The sequence below is a fragment of the Phaethon aethereus genome (genome assembly GCF_964289735.1).
Source record: "Phaethon aethereus genome assembly, chromosome: 4".
NCBI lineage: Eukaryota > Metazoa > Chordata > Aves > Phaethontiformes > Phaethontidae > Phaethon > Phaethon aethereus.
The window spans coordinates 14,917,733-14,938,735 of NC_138578.1; the positions used below are offsets into that span (position 1 = coordinate 14,917,733).

At 41.1% G+C, this 21,003-nt stretch overlaps 1 protein-coding gene across 2 annotated transcripts in view; it reads right to left on the bottom strand.

Annotated features, from left to right (window-relative positions):
• The window catches only part of INPP4B (inositol polyphosphate-4-phosphatase type II B), a gene marked incomplete at both ends in the record, with an annotated part of 291,862 nt that extends 275,917 nt beyond the window's left edge, over positions 1–15,945 (bottom strand). For both annotated transcript variants that reach the window (XM_081999525.1, XM_081999524.1), the window contains 2 exons: positions 13,052–13,110; positions 15,834–15,945. In XM_081999525.1, coding sequence (XP_081855651.1) covers positions 13,052–13,110; positions 15,834–15,945 — 171 coding nt within the window. The remainder of the gene's footprint in view (positions 1–13,051; positions 13,111–15,833) is intronic.
• Positions 15,946–21,003: the final 5,058 nt, after the last annotated feature.

Consider the following 21,003-nt stretch of genomic DNA (forward strand, 5'->3'; position numbering starts at 1 on the left):
GAAAGGTCAATGGCAAAAGTCTACAGATACATTCAATATCAGGCAGACTTTTCAAATAGTCAATATGAGCCAAAGTCTAAGAACTTGAGCAAGCCAAGAACAATCTAAAGGCCAGATGCATGCGATTAAAACACCTCACAAAACAGAAACACACCACTAAAAAAACCCACCAGGGTATTAGCTGAAATTTTTATTGACAGTTAAGGAAAAAAAACCCCACAGAAAAAAAAAAAAACACTAACCACACAGCCAAAACTCTCACAAACCTAGCAATTCTTTCTAATGCATCAGATCTGCAATTGTTTCTTTCTTTCTACAAAAGAAAATGGGAGTATGCATGACTTGGATACATATTTTTTTTCCCCACCTTTCACTTCTTCTGAACTTTTACTCATGATCTATAATAAAGCGCTAAGTGTCATCAAGTGCAAGTTTTTGATTAATCTAGGTAACACTTTCAGTTTAAAAAAAAAAAAAGTGTTTAACTTGCCCTAAAAAACTACAGTTAGGTTAATACCTCAGCCAATCCTTGCCTGTGATTAGTATTACCAATCTTCTACAAGCAGGTACATAATAGTTGATTTCAAGTCTTTCTATTGAAGAACTCTGTGCTGGACAAATGGGTAGAATAAAATAAGAGAAAGTTATAAAAATTAAGTAATAGTAGGAAGGTAAAGAGTTAACAGGTTTTGTATAAGAAGTCATACGTCACAAACCTGTTAGAGTTACCAGAAGCACTGGCGTAGCACACATAACTTTTTTTTTTTTTTTTTTTTTTTTTTTTTTAAAGTTTTACAAGGTCCTTTACCAGCTGCTTGGAGAAATTACACTGCAAAGTCATAAAGGGCAGATGTCTTGCATTAATAGATGCCCAGGAACAAGGATGTGTGTAGTGAGGTGGTAACATTTGCTAATGCCAAAAGAGACTCAAACCTAAAACTAGCAAGGCTATAGGCTCTCAGTATCCTCACCAACCAAGTGATAAAATATTAAATAAAATTCAGTGCTAGTAAGTGCAAGCCACACACATTTGGCAAAACACATGACCACTTTTGTAACATTGGACTTAAAATTAGCTGTCATCACTCTGGTGGCACTGTGGAGAATTCAGCTCTGTTCTCAGGGCTGGTCAGAAAAAGAAAGGCAATAATAAATAGTAGTGCTTAATGATGATACTGAGAGGGAAGGCACTGTTTTGTCCTTAATGGTCTTTAATAGCTGCTGACAAACCAAATGTGAGGCTAAAATAGCGCTACAGCCTTTCTTATAAATTAGAGGCACTCTACTCATTTGGGGGGAAAAAGAAAATCTGAGTGAGAGAAAAACCCAGCATTTTCTTGTTGACACAGCCAGGAGCCTGTGGAAGCATGGCTACCCCTCACCGCTATCTAGCCGATGTCCTCTTTCCCTCCTCTTCCCACCACCATCCTAAAACACCTTCTGGTCCCAGTGTGACCTGGACCTTGTCCTCACCACGCTCATCCCTGTGCTGACACACACAGAAGTCACCCCTCATCCTTATCGCAACCGAGTCACGCAGCTGGGTTACAGTTAGGTCCTCACGAGGGGGAAAGCAGCCCCTCCCTGAAGCACCTCTCAGCAGCCATGGCACATCCTCCCAAGTCAACCCCGCACAGAAGGGCAGAGAAGAAGGGATGTGGGCAGAGCAAAACAACACTTTATGCTTCACTTCCTAAAGGGGTAGAGAGTACAGCATAGATCAGGCTGCTCTCAAGATTGAGAGCCGCCGCAGTAGCAAGCGCTAGGAAAAAAAAAAAAAAAAAGAATGTTAGTTAGGATCACCTGGGATGCAATTTAAAGAGCAGCACCCTGACGAATGTGTATATATGCACAGCTCCTCTCCTCCCTTCTGCTAAATACAGCCTTCACTAATGAGTATATGGTGAGGCAAGCACAGACTAGCCAGATCATCACCTTTGATGGCACAAGGGGCTGTACCCACGAATTCCTTGGGCTGGCTGGCTGGCATCAATCACTTCGCAGCTGCAAGATGGCTCTAGCTGTACAAATACTCCTCTGGCTTCCCTTCTTCTCTCATCATCCTGCTCATAAAAGTCTAAACCGAGGTTAATCAGCAGCCCCTGGCTTCAAAATCCTACTTTAAGCCAAATATAAAAGCAAGTTTCTCCCTCAGTGAATTACTTCAGTAGAGTGTTTTTTCTTAGGATTAGTTAACATTAGCATAAGATGTTCATTTGGCTAGTAACCTAAAACTACTACCTGAAGAGATTGCTGCTGCCATCTACTGACAACTTCCATTATAAACAAACTATAAAGCAGCTTCCAGAGTGGCCATATTCTAAAATGAGACAAACTGACTGAATAGAAAAGCCTGGCATGCACAAGCAAGCAGCCAGGCTACATTATCCATCCAACAGGATAACGAAGCATGAAGAATACGTCATATCAGGGACAGATCCCTTTCAGTGACGGAAGAGTTTAGCAACAGTATCCTGACAAATTGGTTTACTGCCTTATACAGAAGAAAAATGATGCAACCCATTGTTTGGGGGTTTTTTTGGGGGGGTGTTCTGTTTTTTTAAATAAAAGGTGGGGGGTTCTTCCTTTGACTACTAGTCACTGGGCACTAAAGAAACGTAGGTATACTATTTCAAAGATCAATCTTTAACTTCCTTTCACAACATTTTCTCCTAGGAGTAATACCCCAGTTCAGATTAACATAATCAAAAGTGCCAGTTCTGTGCTTGGTTTGATAGAGTTTTATCTTCCTAAGGCGTTTGCACTGGAATGAATGCCTTGTGAAGTCAAACGGCTTCACGGGTCAAGCAGCTCTTCCAGCTACAGTCGATACCAACTTCAAAACACAAACCAAAACATTCCCCTGACTCCCTTCAGCGCAGATTCACAGGCTGCAGCAGGAGTCGTCTCCTAGTGTAGCGTGTTAATCCACTGGCATTATTAGTCTTCCTCCATCCCAGAGTTTCTTCCATGCCTTAAGAGTTAATATTCAGTGAGGTAACTGCCAAGTTGCAGCCTGCTCCACTAGAAACTGCTGCACCTTGTCCGCTTGGCGCTTGCGCACAAAGTTTCAAAGCCTTTCTTGTTTCCAATGCAGCTATCGGGTCTTCTCTGACCAAAACCAGACAGCTGTGAGAGTCATCTCTGAAAACCGTAGCTTGCATGGTGAAAACTGTCACCCACGTCTCCCTGTGGAAGCTAACGGAGTCCTGATCTCCCACACTTACCTCAAAACAGTGAGTGCTCAGCCCCAGGACGCTCCGTGCAGCCGTGCGCGAAGCTGCCCACCCCACGCTCTGGGAGAACCACCACAGGGTTCACTGCAGCACCAAACAACAGCAAGAGCCCGTGAACCAAGAGAGAACCGCACGGGGATGCTCTATAACCTTTTGTTAAATGCAGTTATCTACAGAATTATCTATTCTGAACAAGATTGGTGCTTGATTACTGCCAATTATGTAATTGTAACATATATAATTCCATATATTATGCAATTATAACATACCAATTGCTGCAGGAATAGTGGAGTACACAAACAACTATAAAAAAAGAAACCTAGCTAATTGCATTAGATAACACAAATTCAGTGATTTGCTCAGATTGAATGTCTTTATATATCATCAGAGCGCTTACGAACACAGATCAAGGACCACAGGACCCTATGATATTATCCACTGTACAGATACAGAACATAGATGTTAAACCACAAGCAAGCTGGAAAGTTTATACGCCACAGACATGCAAGCCCGCGTCAGCCTACAGGAAACGTTAAACACAAAAATGGCATTATCATTGTGAACTTCCTGTAAGCATCATAGCAAAGAAGATTTGTAAAGGCAGAATTTAAAGGAAGATAATGAGGTTACACTTTTTAGCAAGTGTCTCGTTGTAGTATTTCCTAAAGTACTAAAAGCACTAATGAAAGCAGCCACTGCGTGCTGGACGCAGCTCAGAATCAGAAGAACTTTAAATGAAGAACAGGTAGGGTACTGGCGACTGGGAAAAATTCTTCACAGTGAAAACAACAAGCTTACAAAGGAAGGACGCAAGAGTCAGACTCAAAGGGAAAAGTAACAGCCAAAAAACGCCTAGGAAAATTATTTTTGCAGGAGCTCTAATGGATATAAACAAATCTCATCTTTCCCAGGATCAGGAGAAGGATAGTTCAGTAAATGAAATGCAAAATAAGATTATCCCAGTCCAGAGCTTTAGGTGATACAGAGCTGGAAAGAGTGGTCTATCTTAAAAAGAATCTGCAAAACACAGACTTAGCGAGGACCTGAATACTTAGAAACACATTCCTGTTGAAAGCAGTGCTAAAAACAGTATGAGTAGCAGGAAGAGAAGCGATGTTTGCTTCAGCCATCAAAAGCAATGGGAGGAAGAACTTGACAGGGAAGATTAAGCAGCTGTTTGATTCCCACTGAAATTGAATTCACGGCTAAATGCACAGGAAGAGGTCTCTGAAAGGCAAGATGAAAGTGTAGTTTGGACACGCAGGTATTGAGGCAGATCTAGATGCAATTTAGTATGGAAGAATATGCAGTTCTAAGTTACACTTTTCTCATATACGCTTCAACTCTCGGTACAGCACATTACGAATCCTCCAAAAGAATAAACTCTAAGGAAGAATGACCAGGAGAAAATGGAGTCACAGTCAGAGGGTGAGCCAGTGTTGGAAGTGGCAGACAGTTGCATGAACAAGAGAGACGCTTCTTAGCTCTCATTTGGAAGCGGTTATTCAAAGGAGATTAATAAAAGACTGTTCTGTAGAGTGCAAGGGATAGCAACTGGACCGGGGAGGATACTGGGATTGAAATGCAATGGGTGACGCTGTAAACCAAGTAGTAATAGACCTCAGATATCAAAGAAAATGATGGGCACAGCTGGGGAAGCAGGCAGGTCAAGGACAGGTAGGCACAAAAAAGGAAGTATTAAAGTATGTCTATGCCATGAAAAAGCTAAAGGAATGGAAGATCTTACAGAACAAGTTAAGCGAGAGATTAAAGTAGACACAGAAGAAAACTAGAAGACTGAATGGAATTATCCAAGCAAGCACAGGTTCTAACAAAGGTCTGCCTCTGACAGCAGTGGAAGGCAAGGGAGGGCTTCACTGTCTGGAGAGCAAGGCAGTAACATCTGGAGGCAGGAAGGAGAAGCAGCAAGATAAATGAGGGAAGCAAAGATGGCAAAAAGGCACTGGGGCTTGCCAAGATCCTGTTAAGCTGAGGAAAAAAGGAGAGATATAAAGTCTTTAAGTTCATAGTAAAAACAGGAACAAATAATTATTCCCATTACTTGATGGTTATAAATCGCATTTTCAAATACTGTCGGAAAACAGACTACAAGAACCGTCAGCACATATACCTTAGTGGTACTGCACAGACTCTCAGTAACACAAGCTGACTGTGCCCTTGCTACCGCAAGGAGACACAGTGTTCTGGTGTCACCAGGCTTGCAGTAGTCTGCAGGACTCCTAAAACATACGGGTCTGGGTCAGCACTTAAAACTGCTTGGGAGGAACAGCTACTAAGGAAATCAAGGGTTATGCTTGTCTACTTACTGTTCTGCCCCAACTATTCCAGACAACTTCATGGTCCCGACATTATCTCTTCATGAGCAGTGTGAAGACAGCAGCTTCCTCCCTCCTAACACCGTGCTGGCATTACATACATCACGCTTAGTGGGGTTTTAAGGCTAGAGTTTACAGCATTCAACTAGCATAGTGTTCTCTGCATAGCATTCTTTCAATCCAATATGGCTTAAAGACATGAAGAAATCTTGGGAAAAAAAGGTTTACTATTTAAATTAAGGCAAGCAAAAAAAAAAAAAGCATTCTAAAATGCCTTTATGGTATAACATAAGGGGCAACACAACCGGTTATTTAAAAATAGGCCCAGCGTAAGGGACTTATTAAACATACACAAGATATCTCACTGACTTGAATGAATGACTACAGTAATGGGACACAATACCTTACTAAGGCAGGTTAAAAAGCCACATGGCAACATCCCTTCTCTCGACACAACCAAATTCATTTGAGTTCTTAACCGAACACTGCCTGGTATTTAACTTATGTATATGCACACATGTGTACTGTTACATGCATATAAAAACCTTGTTCCAACAGTAAGAGGACAACCCACATCTCAGTTAAGCACAGGCAGAAGTACATGCAAGGTTGGGGCTGAGAGTGCTCAGAAACACACAAGTCCTTTTGAGCCACGTAAGGGGTGATACGACTTCCAGATCTGCCTATGCCACAGTTTTGTCATTTTCTGCTTCCTTCTCTATTTAGCATGCTTCCTACTGTAAATCAAAATCTTACAACACAGCGACAACGTATTTCACTGAAACTTACTGGAGAGATATTGTGTTACATAGATACACTTACCTGCTTCTCAGCTTAAAGACATTGCAAAATATGGTCATAACCAACATCACACATGTAGTAGTTAAAGAACAGATCAGCCGTGACATTCAATCCCAAAGCAATGCTACACAGTGCGGCAACACTTATTCTGGCTGCTCAGACCTTAACGCTTAAACTGATATGATACCGAGCATGCTCTAGAAAACCAAAATCACTGCTGAAAAATGGTTTATAGAAAGTACATCCTTACCCAGAAGAGACACTTTTATTTCAAGATGCCCTGGAGAGATCACTGACTTACAGAACGCTAAACCACACACACAGAGAGAACCCCATAGTCCAACAGACCAGAAAAGGCTCCACAGCTTCAATATACATAAAGCAATTTCACTCTGTAAGAATATTTAAAAGATACCAAATTGGAAAGGAAAATCCTAAAGCTATACAGCTATGCTGAAATGCTGAAACTACATTGTGCATGCCTGCCTTAGCGCAGAGAAGATTCATTGATACAGTCTCACTTCCTTATGGCAGAACTTACATACAACTACACCATGAAAACCTGAATAACATTTTCACAAGCTGCATTACAATGTAATTCACATCAGAACCTCAGAAGTATGTCATTATTCTCTTATTTCTACCTTGCATCTGGTTCTCTGGTTATTGATTTATGAGTCATTCTGAAATCTTACTCTGAGGCTTTTCTCCCAACTGTTAATAATACATTACACTTGTGATAAATGCTGCAACAACATAATTTATGTCAAGCTTTCACGAACATTGCAAGAAAGCCTGCAATTATTGACAGCACAACCATTTAGTTTTCCACATTAATCTTGTCAACAAAATCCTAAGATCAACAATGCATTTTGTTTAAGGAAAGGTAATTCATTACAAGAGAAGTCTCAAAATACTCACCACCTTTTACTTAATTCTCTCTGGCATTAGGTGTATTATAGCACTCCAATTTATACCTGTGTAGTTGTCTGCCATTTCTTCAATATAAATCACTTGTTTTCAGGGGCTTAGGAAAAAAACATATAGATTCACTACAGTACAAATATGCCATACAAGTTTGCTACCACATTGTTTATATTAGAGGGGAAAAAAAAAGACAGGTTTATAATTTTATGTATGAAATATGACTGCTAATTTAAGATACTGCCATCATGCATAACGGCTTTTATTTTAAATATGGCGATCCATATAACTAAACTTCTTTCCTTCTACATGGTAACTTCTAAAAATCAATACAACAGGAAAGTATTAAAAGGCAACCTTTCACACACAAAAGCAGCGTGAGATTATTGAGCCAGGGTATGGACAAACTGGCCTAATAGATTGGAATGGCTACCTCCACAGGATCATTAAACCACAAACTAAGACAGACACTAATGACTTTCCTAGAAAAATCCATGACAGACTATTGATCAAAAATCGATTTTTAAATGAATTCCTAAATACATATTCAAAAATAAGTAGGAATTTAAAAATGTTTACTCAATAAAACATAATGGGCCCTCTGGAACTATTACTGAGATGTAAAAACATGATTGTACTTTTTAGTGTATCTTTTATGTGTAGACTGCAAAGTAATTTAAAAGGATAAGTATCAGCATTATCACTTGGGAATATTAGTATATGGGAAAATGAACCATAGAAAAGTTAGGTAGCTTCTTTACTTCAGTAGCAATCACTCCAAATTCACACATATATAGCAAACAACAGTTTTGCATTTGTAACCACAGGTGGGAGAGGGGAAGGAAAGGAAAAAGGAAAAAAAAAAAAGGAAATCCAGCCCTGAATTGGCATGAGGATTACATGAAATGGAGAAAGGTTAATCTGTTCAATTCTCTCATGGAGAAAAGAAAAAAAAAAAAAAGGAAAAAACCTCACAAAATTATTCTGAAGGACCTGTTAACAGAAAACAAGGAAATGACACAGCATGACATCTGATATAAAAATATGCACTGTTCTTCAAAAAAAAAAAAAGTGCAAGTCATTACTATAAATTCTGATCTGTAATTAAAAACAACACCAGTACACAATACTGCAATCCCCAGAGAGATCTGAAACTTCTAATCAAAAGTGCCCTCCTATGCCAATGAAAAAAGGCACATAAGTATATAATACTTATTATACGGATTAGCAACTGTTGCCCAGCAATCTTCCTCCCCATTTCCCACTCACATGAGTTCTGGAAGAAAGTACCTCCCAGGCTGGAATTGAGTAGAATCTAAGTAAATAAGTGAATAACCCACATAGCGCATACTTCAGGTGAGGCACATATCACTTCCTAGTTCCAAATTTTACCTTTTTTGAAAACACTATCTAATAATACTGTTTTAAAGTATTTTGGACTAAGGTCCGTAAGAATTGCTCCAAGATTAGCACGATGTCAAACCTTTCTGTGGAAGCCCTGTCACGTGCTGTTTTCCTAAGATGCACACATCTGCCACTACCTGAGAAGTGGACAGAAAGCCCACACATGTAAACTCGGGGTTTTAGGACTTCACACAGGAAGGTATTAAGAACATACAGTTCCCACAGGGGATCATATCTGTGGTTGGTTGACCTTGGCAGGCTGCCACCCACCCACCTGCTCTCTCAGTCCCCCTTCTTAACAAGACTACTGGAGAAAATAAAATTTAAAAGCTCGTGGGTCAAGATGAAGGCAGAGAGATCACTTACCCATTGTCAACACAGGCAAGACAGACTTGACCCAGGGAAAATTATTTTAGTTTACTGCCAATCAAAATAGACCTGGATGGTGAGAAACAAAGACAAGAACTAAAGCAGCTTTCTCCCACCCCCTTCTTCCTAAGGGTCAACTTTGCTCCTTCATTCTCAACTCCTCTATCACCTCCTCCTCCTCCCCACTCTCCCAGTGGGGGGGGGGGGGTGGGGGGGTGAAGAATGGGGTTGTACTCAGTCCCTAACAGCTCCTCTCTGCCACTGCTTCCGTCTCACACTTTTCCCCTGTGGTTCGGGGTCCCTCCCATGGGCTGCAGACACTGAAGATCTGCTCCAGCATGGGTCCTCTCCGTGGGCTACAGTTCCTTCCAGGAGAACCTGCTCCAGCATGGGCTGGCGATCATTCAGGGCATACCTGCATGCTCTGGCATAGTCTTCTCCACAGGCTGCAGGGGAATATCTGCTCCTCCACCTGGAACAGGTAAATAGATCCTTCCTCTCCTTCCCCGACCTGGGTGTTTGCAGGGCTGTTTCTCACACTTCCTCACTGCTGTGCAGCATTTTGCCCTTTCTTAAATACATTTTCCCCCGAGGCACCACTTGCTTTGCCAATGGGCACAGCTGTGTCCTGTGGTGGGTCTGCTGCAGAGCCCTTGACCTTTTCTCACAGAGGCCACTCCGCCAGACCCCTCACTACCATAACTTTGCAACCTACAACCAATACAATATGGTAGGGAACCAACTTGAAAAAAAGCCCACAAAACAAACAAAAAAATCACCACCCCACCCAAAAAAAAAAAAAAAAAAAACCTTTGAAAAACCAATAGCACCTACCTACCTGCACCACACGCACCACACCTAAGTCTACAAAGGAAGAGTTTCACCAGCACTAGCAGGTGCTGGATTGTGCCTCAGGCCTACAAGTGGGCCTACTTAGCCCACACAAAGTCCAAAAAAACCAACTCCACTGCTAGACCAAGGAAAACAAATGTCCTTAAGATGCCTTATAGGTTATTCTGTTGCATCCAAATATGATTAAGTGGAGGAATAAACCGCATTTTTTCCCTACACTGAAAGTGTACTGCCATGCTACTTGAGATTTACAGCACAGATAGGTCAGGAAGAATCCTTTGCAATTTCACAGAGAAGGCTCTTCTTCTACAAGTAGAATATATGTATATGTATACATACATGTACGTATGAACATTTGAATATATGTACATTTGAACTAGAATGAGAATCTGTCATAAAACTACAAGCATTTCTATATGCAGACATGTATGTGCCTCTGACAGCAATTAATGAAGAGCAGCAAATCAGTCTTCATTTCATGACAGTGACTTCTGGAGTTCACAGCTTAGCATTCAGATGAGCTTCTAAAACATCAGCATTACTTTTCTTCTGTGTCAAGCCATAAGCCAAATCAGGTTCCAGCAACAAAAATAGGAACACGGCTTCATCAGTGCTGTTCCGGGCAGATCCTTCACACACTACATTACTTGAATTAGCCAAGGTTTCAGTAGGATATTAAAAAGCAGAAAATTGGCAACTGTGTTTATTAAGATGCTTAATAACTTTTACGATAAGACTATTTTTGGTTATTATACTGGCAAATTACACTCCTAAAATTCAAACTATGATTTCCCAGGTCAAGAATCTGCTTCAGATGGGATGCCTGATCATTTCTTGAATGAGATAAAGATTAAAAAAAAACCCCAAAAACCAGGGTACAGCCCCTTCTGTCCTCACAGCACACAAATTGCTTTGGTTTTACTTAGTACACCTATAAATTGCGTCCTTTGAAACAGGGATTTGAAATTCAAGAGATCTGTCTTTGTCAAAGAAGCTATCCTTTACAGTACCCAACAGATGAAGCTTCTGCAAATGACCATTTTACAAATTCCTAGGATGTAAGCTGACTAGGAAGTGCTACATCATTTAGTTTGATCTATTATAAGGCACTGCCCTTTAATCACTCAGTGGTCTCTGTACTGAGCCTAGTAAGTTGTGACATTTTAAAACTGAGCACCCACTATATCTCACCACACTTGGGTTTCAGTGGCCAATCATCCTGCAATCATTTGCATTTGTCTGACTTCAGTTTCAAAGTTTTTCTCTTATTGTGACCTCCCTAATTAAAGAAAGTACCTGATAAAATCACCTTTTGAAATCACTGACATTAATCAAGTCACCAGCCTTTTTGACACACTAAAATTTGTCATATCTCCTAGCTTCTTCCATAAATTCTGCAAACTTTGAAAACTTCTTTAAACAAGGCAACCAGAACGAGATGCAGTTTTCTAGCACTGACCTAGACGGAGATACAAATCACTCACCTATTTAACTGGTTCAGTCAAACCACAGCATTTCAAGGGGAATTCCCATTTATTTACTGCAAGCCTAATCATTTCAGTAACAAGCCATTAATTTGTGTCTCATCCTCCAAGTTTCTCAAAATACAGCTTTCCATTTGAACAGCCTGAGTGGACCTAGTGGGTTGGTTGATTTGCTGGTCCAACTGAGACTGCCTCATTCCATCTGTCTATACCTCATCTACACATGAAAAAAAAACCCAACCACAAACTGAAAAAACCCCACCACACCCCATATGAACCTGAGTACCAATCCACACTAAACCCTCTAGTATAGTAACGTTAATTCTCTAGATTTCCAGAGCCAAACTGATACTTACATTTGATTTCAGCAAAACTCTCCTACTCCTCTCTTCACAGCTGCAAAATGGATGAAAATATTTCCTGAAACTGTTTTACAAAATGCCAGAGGCTCCCGTGAAAATAGGATACTTGGAATAACATGGAACAGAAGCGAATAGTTTAAAACTTAAAGCTCTTTACTAAATATAGTTTCTGCAAGTCATACAGCAGAATAATGATGTACGAGAGGGCAAAAGGGTGGCCATGAGCTTGCTTTCACCTATGTAAAACTTGTGGGTCCTTTTACCACCCAAGGGAACACAGCCATATGAAACTCAAGCCAGAGAAACCTTTACATCATACTGCCTCATTTTGTTTGCCTACATACAGAAATTTATTACACGCTCCCAAACAGTGCTTTGAAAGCAAATACTGCTTTAAAAGTATACCATATGTGCACATTCATCACTACATTAAAATAAGCCACTATATCACATTGAAAAATCTTTCAAAGAGAATATACAATCTGTCAAGCAGTAGTATCATTTCTGTCCAAATTCTGGTCCATACAGTATAAAAATACCCTAGGAGCCAATTATAAAATACTTACTGTTAACAGGTAAGCATCTCATGCTTCATACTACTCCCTAGTTCTTTACAATCCAGGGCTATTTTCAGGCAACTACAGAATCAGTGTTCATGATATCAGACAGAAAGGGTAAGAAAAAGAGCAATTCCACACTTAGTGCTTGTTCCTGCCAGAGGATGAGTGGCCTCAACTCCTAACAAAGCCAACGGCAAATGAGGGCACTCAGCAGCTCCTGCAAGACTTCCGTTGCGTGGCAGGGTCAGACCCTATTTTAACAGGCCCTTCATTTTAGGCATATAACTGCTCTTTACAACCAAGGAAGAGAAAATAACACCGCTCTTCTTAACACATTTAGTTACAAAACCACGCTAAGAAATTGTAGGGGTCTAAAATTGCATCTTGAACGTTACCACAATACCTCATTTAGCTGTGAGATTTTGCTTTCATTACTCCAGTGAATTTGGTGGAGTAGTTCTGGATTTAAACCTGTGTATGTTATGAGCAGAACCTGGCCATAGACTATTTATGATTCAGCTAAAGGATGTTGATATCATGAAGAATACCTAGTGTTACAGAAGACAAGCAATGTTTTTTTCTTCATCTCCACTATTTTAATAATAGTGATCTATTTTTTTGTCCCTAAAAGCACAATGCCAATAGCTATCACGAAAAAAGGATTACTCAAGTTCTCACAGACTAGACTAACACATCAAGAAAAGCAGGAGGAAAATGAATTACCTTATTTTTCATTAGAAAAAGCAGATTTCCTTTCAGTCGGCACCATCTCTCTCTCGGTTCTGTATGCAAAGAAGTAAGAGATTAATAAAAACAACCTTTTGTCTTCACACATTAAATGCTTCTTAAAAGAAGATGCATTAGTTATAAAGGTCAGAAAAGAAAATCATTAACAACCTAGAAAAGCCAGCTTCACTCAGCAGCTGCCTATGTACAACATGCTGTTAAATGCCAAATAACTTCCCAGAAGGTTTCTTCTACTCTGCAGCCGAGAGAATTGGTGACTGCGGCATACGCTCAACAGTGTTTTCTCTGCTTTTCTCCCTTTTTCTCACACGGCAGCAGAAACAGACACTTTAGCAAGGAACGGCTTTGCTTCCATCATTTCAAGGGATGACATATAATCCTTGCTAAGACACAGAAAAATTTACTATTCTACTTCTAATAGAACATGCTAATCTGAATTTACAATTTTCAGAAAATAAAAAAATGAGCAAAGGAGACCTAAATATTTACAGTCACTTTGCTATTACTATTTTACTACACTTTTTAGAAGTGCTTAACCAATGGGAATTAACAATGTATTTGTGTTTGTACACACATGCAGGCACGTAATCAAGCTTTTAAGAACAGGGAACGTTTCAGAACTTTACAGTCGGTCAGTGGGTCAAAAAAACCTGTAAAAAGTTACTCTTCCTAAACTAGCCATTTTAAAATTGCATCATTTTTCTTTTCCAAAAAGCACTTGTATATATATACACCTATTACAGACACATACAGACATAGATCTCACAGACAAACTTGATCTCTTTAGACAAACCCTGTATCACTTCTTAAAAGAGGAAGGAGCATTTTTACACAAGACGTATTCTCTTTCATTTTTGAGAAGGCACATGAAACCCCATGTCTCCAGACAGCAGCCAACCTCCAATTGCTAGGGAGCTGGAGCAACAGCTGTACCCTAAGGTCATCTTATTCCACAGCTGCCTCTGTCGAATTCTTGTACCTCCCTCAAAGCTGGCCACCGTTAAAGACATAATATTGACCAGGAGGATGTCTTGTTACAGTAAATAGATAAATAAAATACTCTTTTCCTCTTGATAATTTTAATTAAGATGTTCCAATAGGCAACATTTGAAAAATCAGAATAGCTATTCCCCCACAAGAAAGTGGGAGGCTTACAGTCACAAGCACTGGGACTTACAATAACTGTTTTCAGTTATAACCTGGGTTGGTTTTTTTCTTTTTTTCTTTCTTTTTTAATTTCCCCCCACCCCCACCGCAGAAAAGGAATTGAAGTTCCTGGATCTTTCCAGACCTACTAAAGCACAAGAACACCACAGAAAATGTAATATAAATTGATGCACATGCACCAACTAAAAATCTAAATGGTTATCAGATCCGAGCACAATGTTTTATAGTACAAGTACAGGACACTGTTAAGACTAAATTCCATCCTCCAGAACACTGCGGGCATCAGGAGGATGGAATCCTACCACATTCAGGCTGCATCTTTTTCCAATAAAAGATATTTTTATATAGGATCGGGAAAGTCACTACATTTAAGTGTGAAAAATAAGCAAGCCCAAAGATTAGTCAGACTAATGATGACAAGTCTACCACTAGATAGTATATACAGTGACCAAAATGCCTCGAGAGAAATGACCCTCTCTCAAGGGGTCATAATTTGGTCACTGGGAGCCAGAAGGATTTACGTGGCCACAGGAATATCCTACACATGCATAGCTTCTTGAACACTTTCCTAGAACCTACCACCACTGACCATGGCACAGATAGCCCTCAATACTGAGTACTTGGGCTGTCTCTGGTCAACCTAAGGTTTTTAGCAGCAATATTAGCACTCAACATATTCATAAGTGAAGAAAAATTCCAAACATCCTCATAAACACCAGATATTCACTGGATAGAGCTTGATACACTGCCTACGATGAGAACACAGGGAGAGAATCCTGTTGAGGAACCCCAAAGCACAGAAATGGATGCTCATTAGTACTTTGTCCAGGAAGTTTGCTGCATCCTCCACAGGAAACTCTGGCTCTTTGTCATTAGAAAATGTATTAAATATTCTGACAATGTGGCATAAAATTTTCTCAGTCCCTCATCATAATTGAGTCTGTGTTGGTTTTGGTGGTTGTTTTTTTCCCCCTAATAAAATAAAAGTAGATATAAATCACAATGAAGGTCAACTGGGACAAGTGAAAATAAAACATTCGCTGTTGCTGAAATTATTGTATTAGGACTGATTTTACAGCTAAACAGGAGCTATTTCCTAACAGCTACTGAGGGAACAGACATTAGTTCAAGCTTACTGGAAATTGAAAGACATTTAAAATATGATCATAAAAACCTGCAAAGGAGGTGGGAAGTGAGCCATGGAAAATCAATAATAATAAAAGAACACAGTTTTGGGGGTGGGAAGGCAGGTCCTGAGGAACTGAATATCTAAACTTTAAAACATGGTAACTAATGACTGGTGAATAGCAATCACTAGTAGTAAAAAAAAGTCTTTCTTTACAGAAAAAAATAGTAATAATGTTAAGGACTGAGCACTGTCTCTCAGGTACCTGACAAAGGAAACTTGAAAACTTTAGCAAACTAAAGAGCTGGCTTTAAACTTCTTCATTTAGAAAGGTATTTAGCACCACTCAAGCATCAGTAATGAAGAAAACTGAAAACTGAGCCGTGATTAGTGAAATTTTAAGCTGACAACTGCCAAAAATATGCGCATCAACCACAGGTAGTTTTCAGTGCAAGCCATTTTTACCTATTAATTTTTCATCCCCGACCACTCTGCAAATCTTCAGTTTTCCTTCCTTGTCAAAACAATCTGATGGTTGCCTGGCCAGCAAAGCCAGATCTTTAGCATTGAACCTCATGGGGTTGCCAGAGAAGACGATGAAGAGGAGTAAGAGATGGAGGAGGACAATGGTGATGCTATCTAGTTTGTTGAAGCTGAGCAAAATCTAGGCAGCAGATATGAAGGCCAACTGAAATATTAAAAACAAAAGAGAAAGCAAAAGATGCTGCTGTTTATTGAGATTTCCGCTCTGTTGTGCGCTCCAAACACCATACTTTCTTTCATAGTATGGGAGCAGTGTAAGTAATAAGGAAAAAACCCAAGGTTACATAGGTGACATCTTCTCCCCACACACTTTTTAAGAAACAAAAATGTAGTTTTGCTTGCCAGTGCCTCTATAACCTCATGCAGAAGCTGTAATTTTACACAGTATTTCCAAAGTTCATCAATACCGCTAAAGATCTATTTTGGCTATAGGCATATAAATAACTAGAAAGCTCAAACATGCAAGTCATGGGAATGGAGGAGGGGAGAAGATTGCCTTGTACTTCCATCTCCTTCACAGGAACAGTAACTAACAAAATACGAAGTGTTAACTATAAAAGTTCACCTCATACTCCAGTATTCAAGTTTTGCTATACTGACGCTGATTAGGACACAGACTGCTTCCCTTTTGTTCGTTAGTATATTCTATCAGTTTTCAATTCTTTTGGAATATTTTCTTCCGTGTTTTCAGAAAACAAGTTCTCACACAAAAAACAGTTTTCATTTATTAGAACTCTATCTACTGAACTTAGTGAAAAAAATCATACTTTACACATATATATGAGATTTTTGTTTCTATCAGAGCCCCTCCTCCTGTTTTTCTGAAATTATTTTAATATTAGGTTCAGTAGCTGAAGTTTTGACTAGTGGAAGTTTGGAAACAAATATTTTTGTCCAAATTGCAGTTAACACAGCACCATATCACACTGCTGCAAGGATGAGAAAAGGACAGAAAAGTAGTTCTAAATAGATCTGCCTTTTAATCTCCAAAATATTCTATGCTCTTACTATTGGTATCAGCCTTATACAATGAAGTAACAGAAGTTTGTCAGATGGCTTTTAATACTCCGATAAACTTTAAAAAAAGGCAAACAAACAACAAACCCAAATCTCAGCATATGGAAGCTTCTCAAGCCAGTTTCTGTCTCCATATCAGAAGCCATTGTTCGTCAGAGGACAGAACTGACCTCTTTATCTCATGAACTATAACTCTTAACAATTCCTGACCAAGTTCTTCTCAACTGCTGAGATGAAGGACAGGTTACACCTTCTGCACGGTATCTTTCTGTGGGCCCTTTCATTTCTACTTTTGCCTTTATATTCACTTCCTTGGCTTAATTTTATCCCTCAAGCAATGACTGCTGCTGTGTCTTTTAGTTTCCAAACACCAAACTGCAGCCAATTCCAATAGCACTATAACAGTGATAGCAGACCAAGCTTAACTATTACTTGTTACATATAAAATATGGCCGAGCTGTAAACACGACGTTCAGAAGACAAATCTTTTCCTCCTGGGAAGGTTCTACTATTCTACAGAGAACTGGCATAAAGCTAAAAACTTTCTAAGTTTCCCGTTCATTATCAGCTGCCCTTGCAAGCAAGAAACAGAACACGTGCAAGCAGTCCCAACACATATCTAAGCAGTAGAAGGCTGCAGCTTCAACTTTTCCATTCATTCCCACAAATACACCTTCTTTCTTGTCTTCACTTTAGCACCAGCAGCTGTACTTCTTTTTTTAAAGCCTATCTCCATGCCTTTGACTCCATTTTGTAATCTTGTCGAAATTATAACCTCATAACCTTATGGTCATCACAGAACCTGACCTGTGAGCTACAGCATACAAGGATGCTGCTGTGCCCAAAAGGGGCAGACTCCAGCGGAGGCTCCGTGCAGGTGGAGCTGGCTGCCCATGTTTTGTAAATTGGTAGACTACAACTGTGGAAAGATGAGTCATCAAGCACTTACAAAAAGGCTATTTATCATACACTGTAATCTAGTACTAGAAGCATATTCAGCACTGAAGACCAAATCCATCGGGGGGCAGAGGAAGATGCTGGCTTGGCCACGTGATACACGAAAGCCAGCCACGGTGACCCTTGCAAAAGGCTTATTACTAGGGCATACAGGGACTTTGGGACTGGCAATGTGTGTATTCCTACCAGCCTCTGTATGCTGAGTGGAATTAACTGTTGGTTTTGTTTTACAGCCACAGACTGTATTTTTAACAACAGAGCACACAGTGTTTGCAATAGACCTATTTGGTTTTTTTTAAAAAAAAAAAACAAAACAAAAAAAACCCCAAAAAACCACACACACACACTTGGCAAGGTAAATAATTTTTGTGATCTCCAACTGTCACTGCTTTGGCATTGGCTGGTCCCCTCTCAGGCAGGTATCTCGCACACCTTCAAATAGCTCATTGGTAGCCTTCTTGGTTTAGAGAACACCATTCTAGAAAAACTGCAGCGGACTTAGTTATTGGTTTCTGAACTAATGAATTCCAGTCCATTTTATAAGCACCTCATAAATTTACCTGAAACAGCACCTTCAGCTACCTATGGTTACTTTAGATTGCTTCAATCTTCTTGAGTAGCATGGGGGAAGTCAGATCCCATGACTCTGGTCCCAGGTGGAAGAGTCGTCGTAAACCATCAATAAATGAATAAAACCTATTCTATCAAAGCAACAAAGGTGACTGGCTAAAGTCTAATTATGCTTAAATGCAGTAATTACTGTAACACATGGACATCCGTACTCCACATAGAACTGCAGAACACAGAAGACCAGGAGATGAGACAAGTTGTAAACTGCTATTTAAGAAAGCTTTTGCTTTCCAGCAAAGGAAAACACAAAGCCAGGTAAGTAGAACATTTTGGGTTTCTGGAAAGGCCGCTAAAAAGAACAAGGAGACTCCAGGAGGAGATGCACGTACTGATTTTGCCATCTCCACCTCCCCTCCACCCCAAAAGAGAGACGGTAGATCTCCTGCACTCACCCATCGGTGAAGTGGCAACCCTCCTGTGCGCCTGCGTATGAGCCCTAACACGGGAATCGCGTGGGACGGTAACAGCAGGTAAAGCCCGTGAGATGGCACGCTTCAACACACGTAAGCCAGTGCCCATCTTGAAGTGCAAGGCAGCTGGGCTGGCAGAGCCCCGCGGCGGCCGTGATCAAGGTGCCTGCTCCCGGGAAGGTTGCCAGACAGGCTAAACTAATCTGACAAACATCCGAGTATTATTCAGAACTAAAACACGTAAGAGACCACAGGGATTCCAACCCGGGTTTAACTCAGAAGCTCGATGACCATCCAAAGGCAGACACAACCAGTGCTGACACAACAATAAAATTAAAGGTTTAAAAAAAAAAAAAAACAACCAAAAAACAAAAACCAAAAAACCCCCATGATAAAAGTGTCTACTTCAGCTGCGGCACCGGGTCTCCTTGAAGGAGCAGAAAGACTTTTTAGCTCAATAATCCACTTCCCTTCTGTCTCCATTTCAGAATAAAGCTGTCAGTCAGGGAAACTACTTAGTCATATCGTGCCTTTAAATGTTTCTCCCAGCTAATCTCTTTCCTAGCACGAACATAGATAGGAAAGATATTATCTTCAGTTATTTAATACTAGTGGTTCAAGAGACAAGCATTATTTAATACTTGTGGTTAGAGAGAGAGGCATGCTGAATCTAAAGTCCCTCTCAACATTTTTCCCCACACAATCACCACAACCATAATTTATAAGGAAACCAGACCAGTCAATTACTTTGCAAGTGGCCAGGACAAAAAGAGGTGGAGGAGTCTACGTCCTTGGAAGCAGTAATTTTAGAGCAGATGACAGTTTTGACAGCTCATGGACCACAAAATTTATGAAGTCTCTGTTGGGTGTCCTCTGTCCCCCCCCTCGCATTTGCAATTATAGTTTTCATGATCACTTTCTGTGGACATGGAACAATCAGAACTATTTGATTCATGTGACATACAAAAAGAGCTGACACATATTGTAATTATTAAGCACCAGCCATAAAGTTGCACATTTTTGATTATCACAATGTGAGAAATGTACATTTTTGATCCCTTGAAAAGATGTAAACCCACTTCTTACCCTACACATAAATGTTAGGAGTCAATCAAAACTAGTAGCATGTTCAAGTAGTCTTAAATGGGAGAATGGCAGTTGCGGTCAGCTGAAACATTGTCTCTGCCGCTCCTTCCTCCTCAAAGGGAGGACTCCCCACACTCTTCCTCTGCTCCAGCCTGGGGTCCCTCCCACGGGAGACAGTCTGCCACCAACTTCTCCAACGCGAGTCCTTCCCACGGGCTGCAGTTCTTCACGAGCTGCTCCAGCCTGGGTCCCCCCACGGGTGCCGTCCTTCAGGAACAGGCTGCTCCAGCCTGGCCCCCGCAGGGTCCCAGGTCCTGCCAGCAACCCTGCTCCAGCCGGGGCTCCTCTCTCTCCCCACGGGGCCACAGGCCCTGCCAGGAGCCGGCCCCAGCGCGGGCTGCCCACGGGGTCACGGCCTCCTTCGGGCATCCCCCTGCTCCGGCGTGGGGCCCTCCCCGGGTGCGGGTGGAGATCTGCTCCCCCGTGGAGCTCCATGGCCGCAGGGGCACAGCCGGCCTCACCGTAGGCTTCCCCAGGGGCTGCTGGGGACCCTCTGCTCCGGCGCCTGGAGCCCTCCTGCTGCTCTGACCTTGGTGCCTGCAGGGCTGTTCTCTCACATATCCTCACTCCTCTCATTCTGACTACAGCTGCACAGGGGTTTTTTCCCCTCTAAACTCTGTTATCCCAGAGGCGCTGCCACCGTTGCCGACGGGCTCAACCTTGGCCAGCGGTGTGTCCTACCTGGAGCCGGCTGGCACCGGCTCTGTCGGACATAAGAAGCTGCCACAAGCTCCCCCTACAGAAGCCACCCCTACAGCCCCCCGGCTACCGAAACCTTGCCACGCAAACCCAAGACAAGCACGTAAGAGGAGCATGAAAAAGCGCCGTGCACTGAAGCACTTTGCAGCTGATCTCCAACCCTCGCACCCGGCAGGACGGCTACCAAGACGTATTTCATTAGCTTCAGACAACCACCAAGCCGCAGCTGTTCA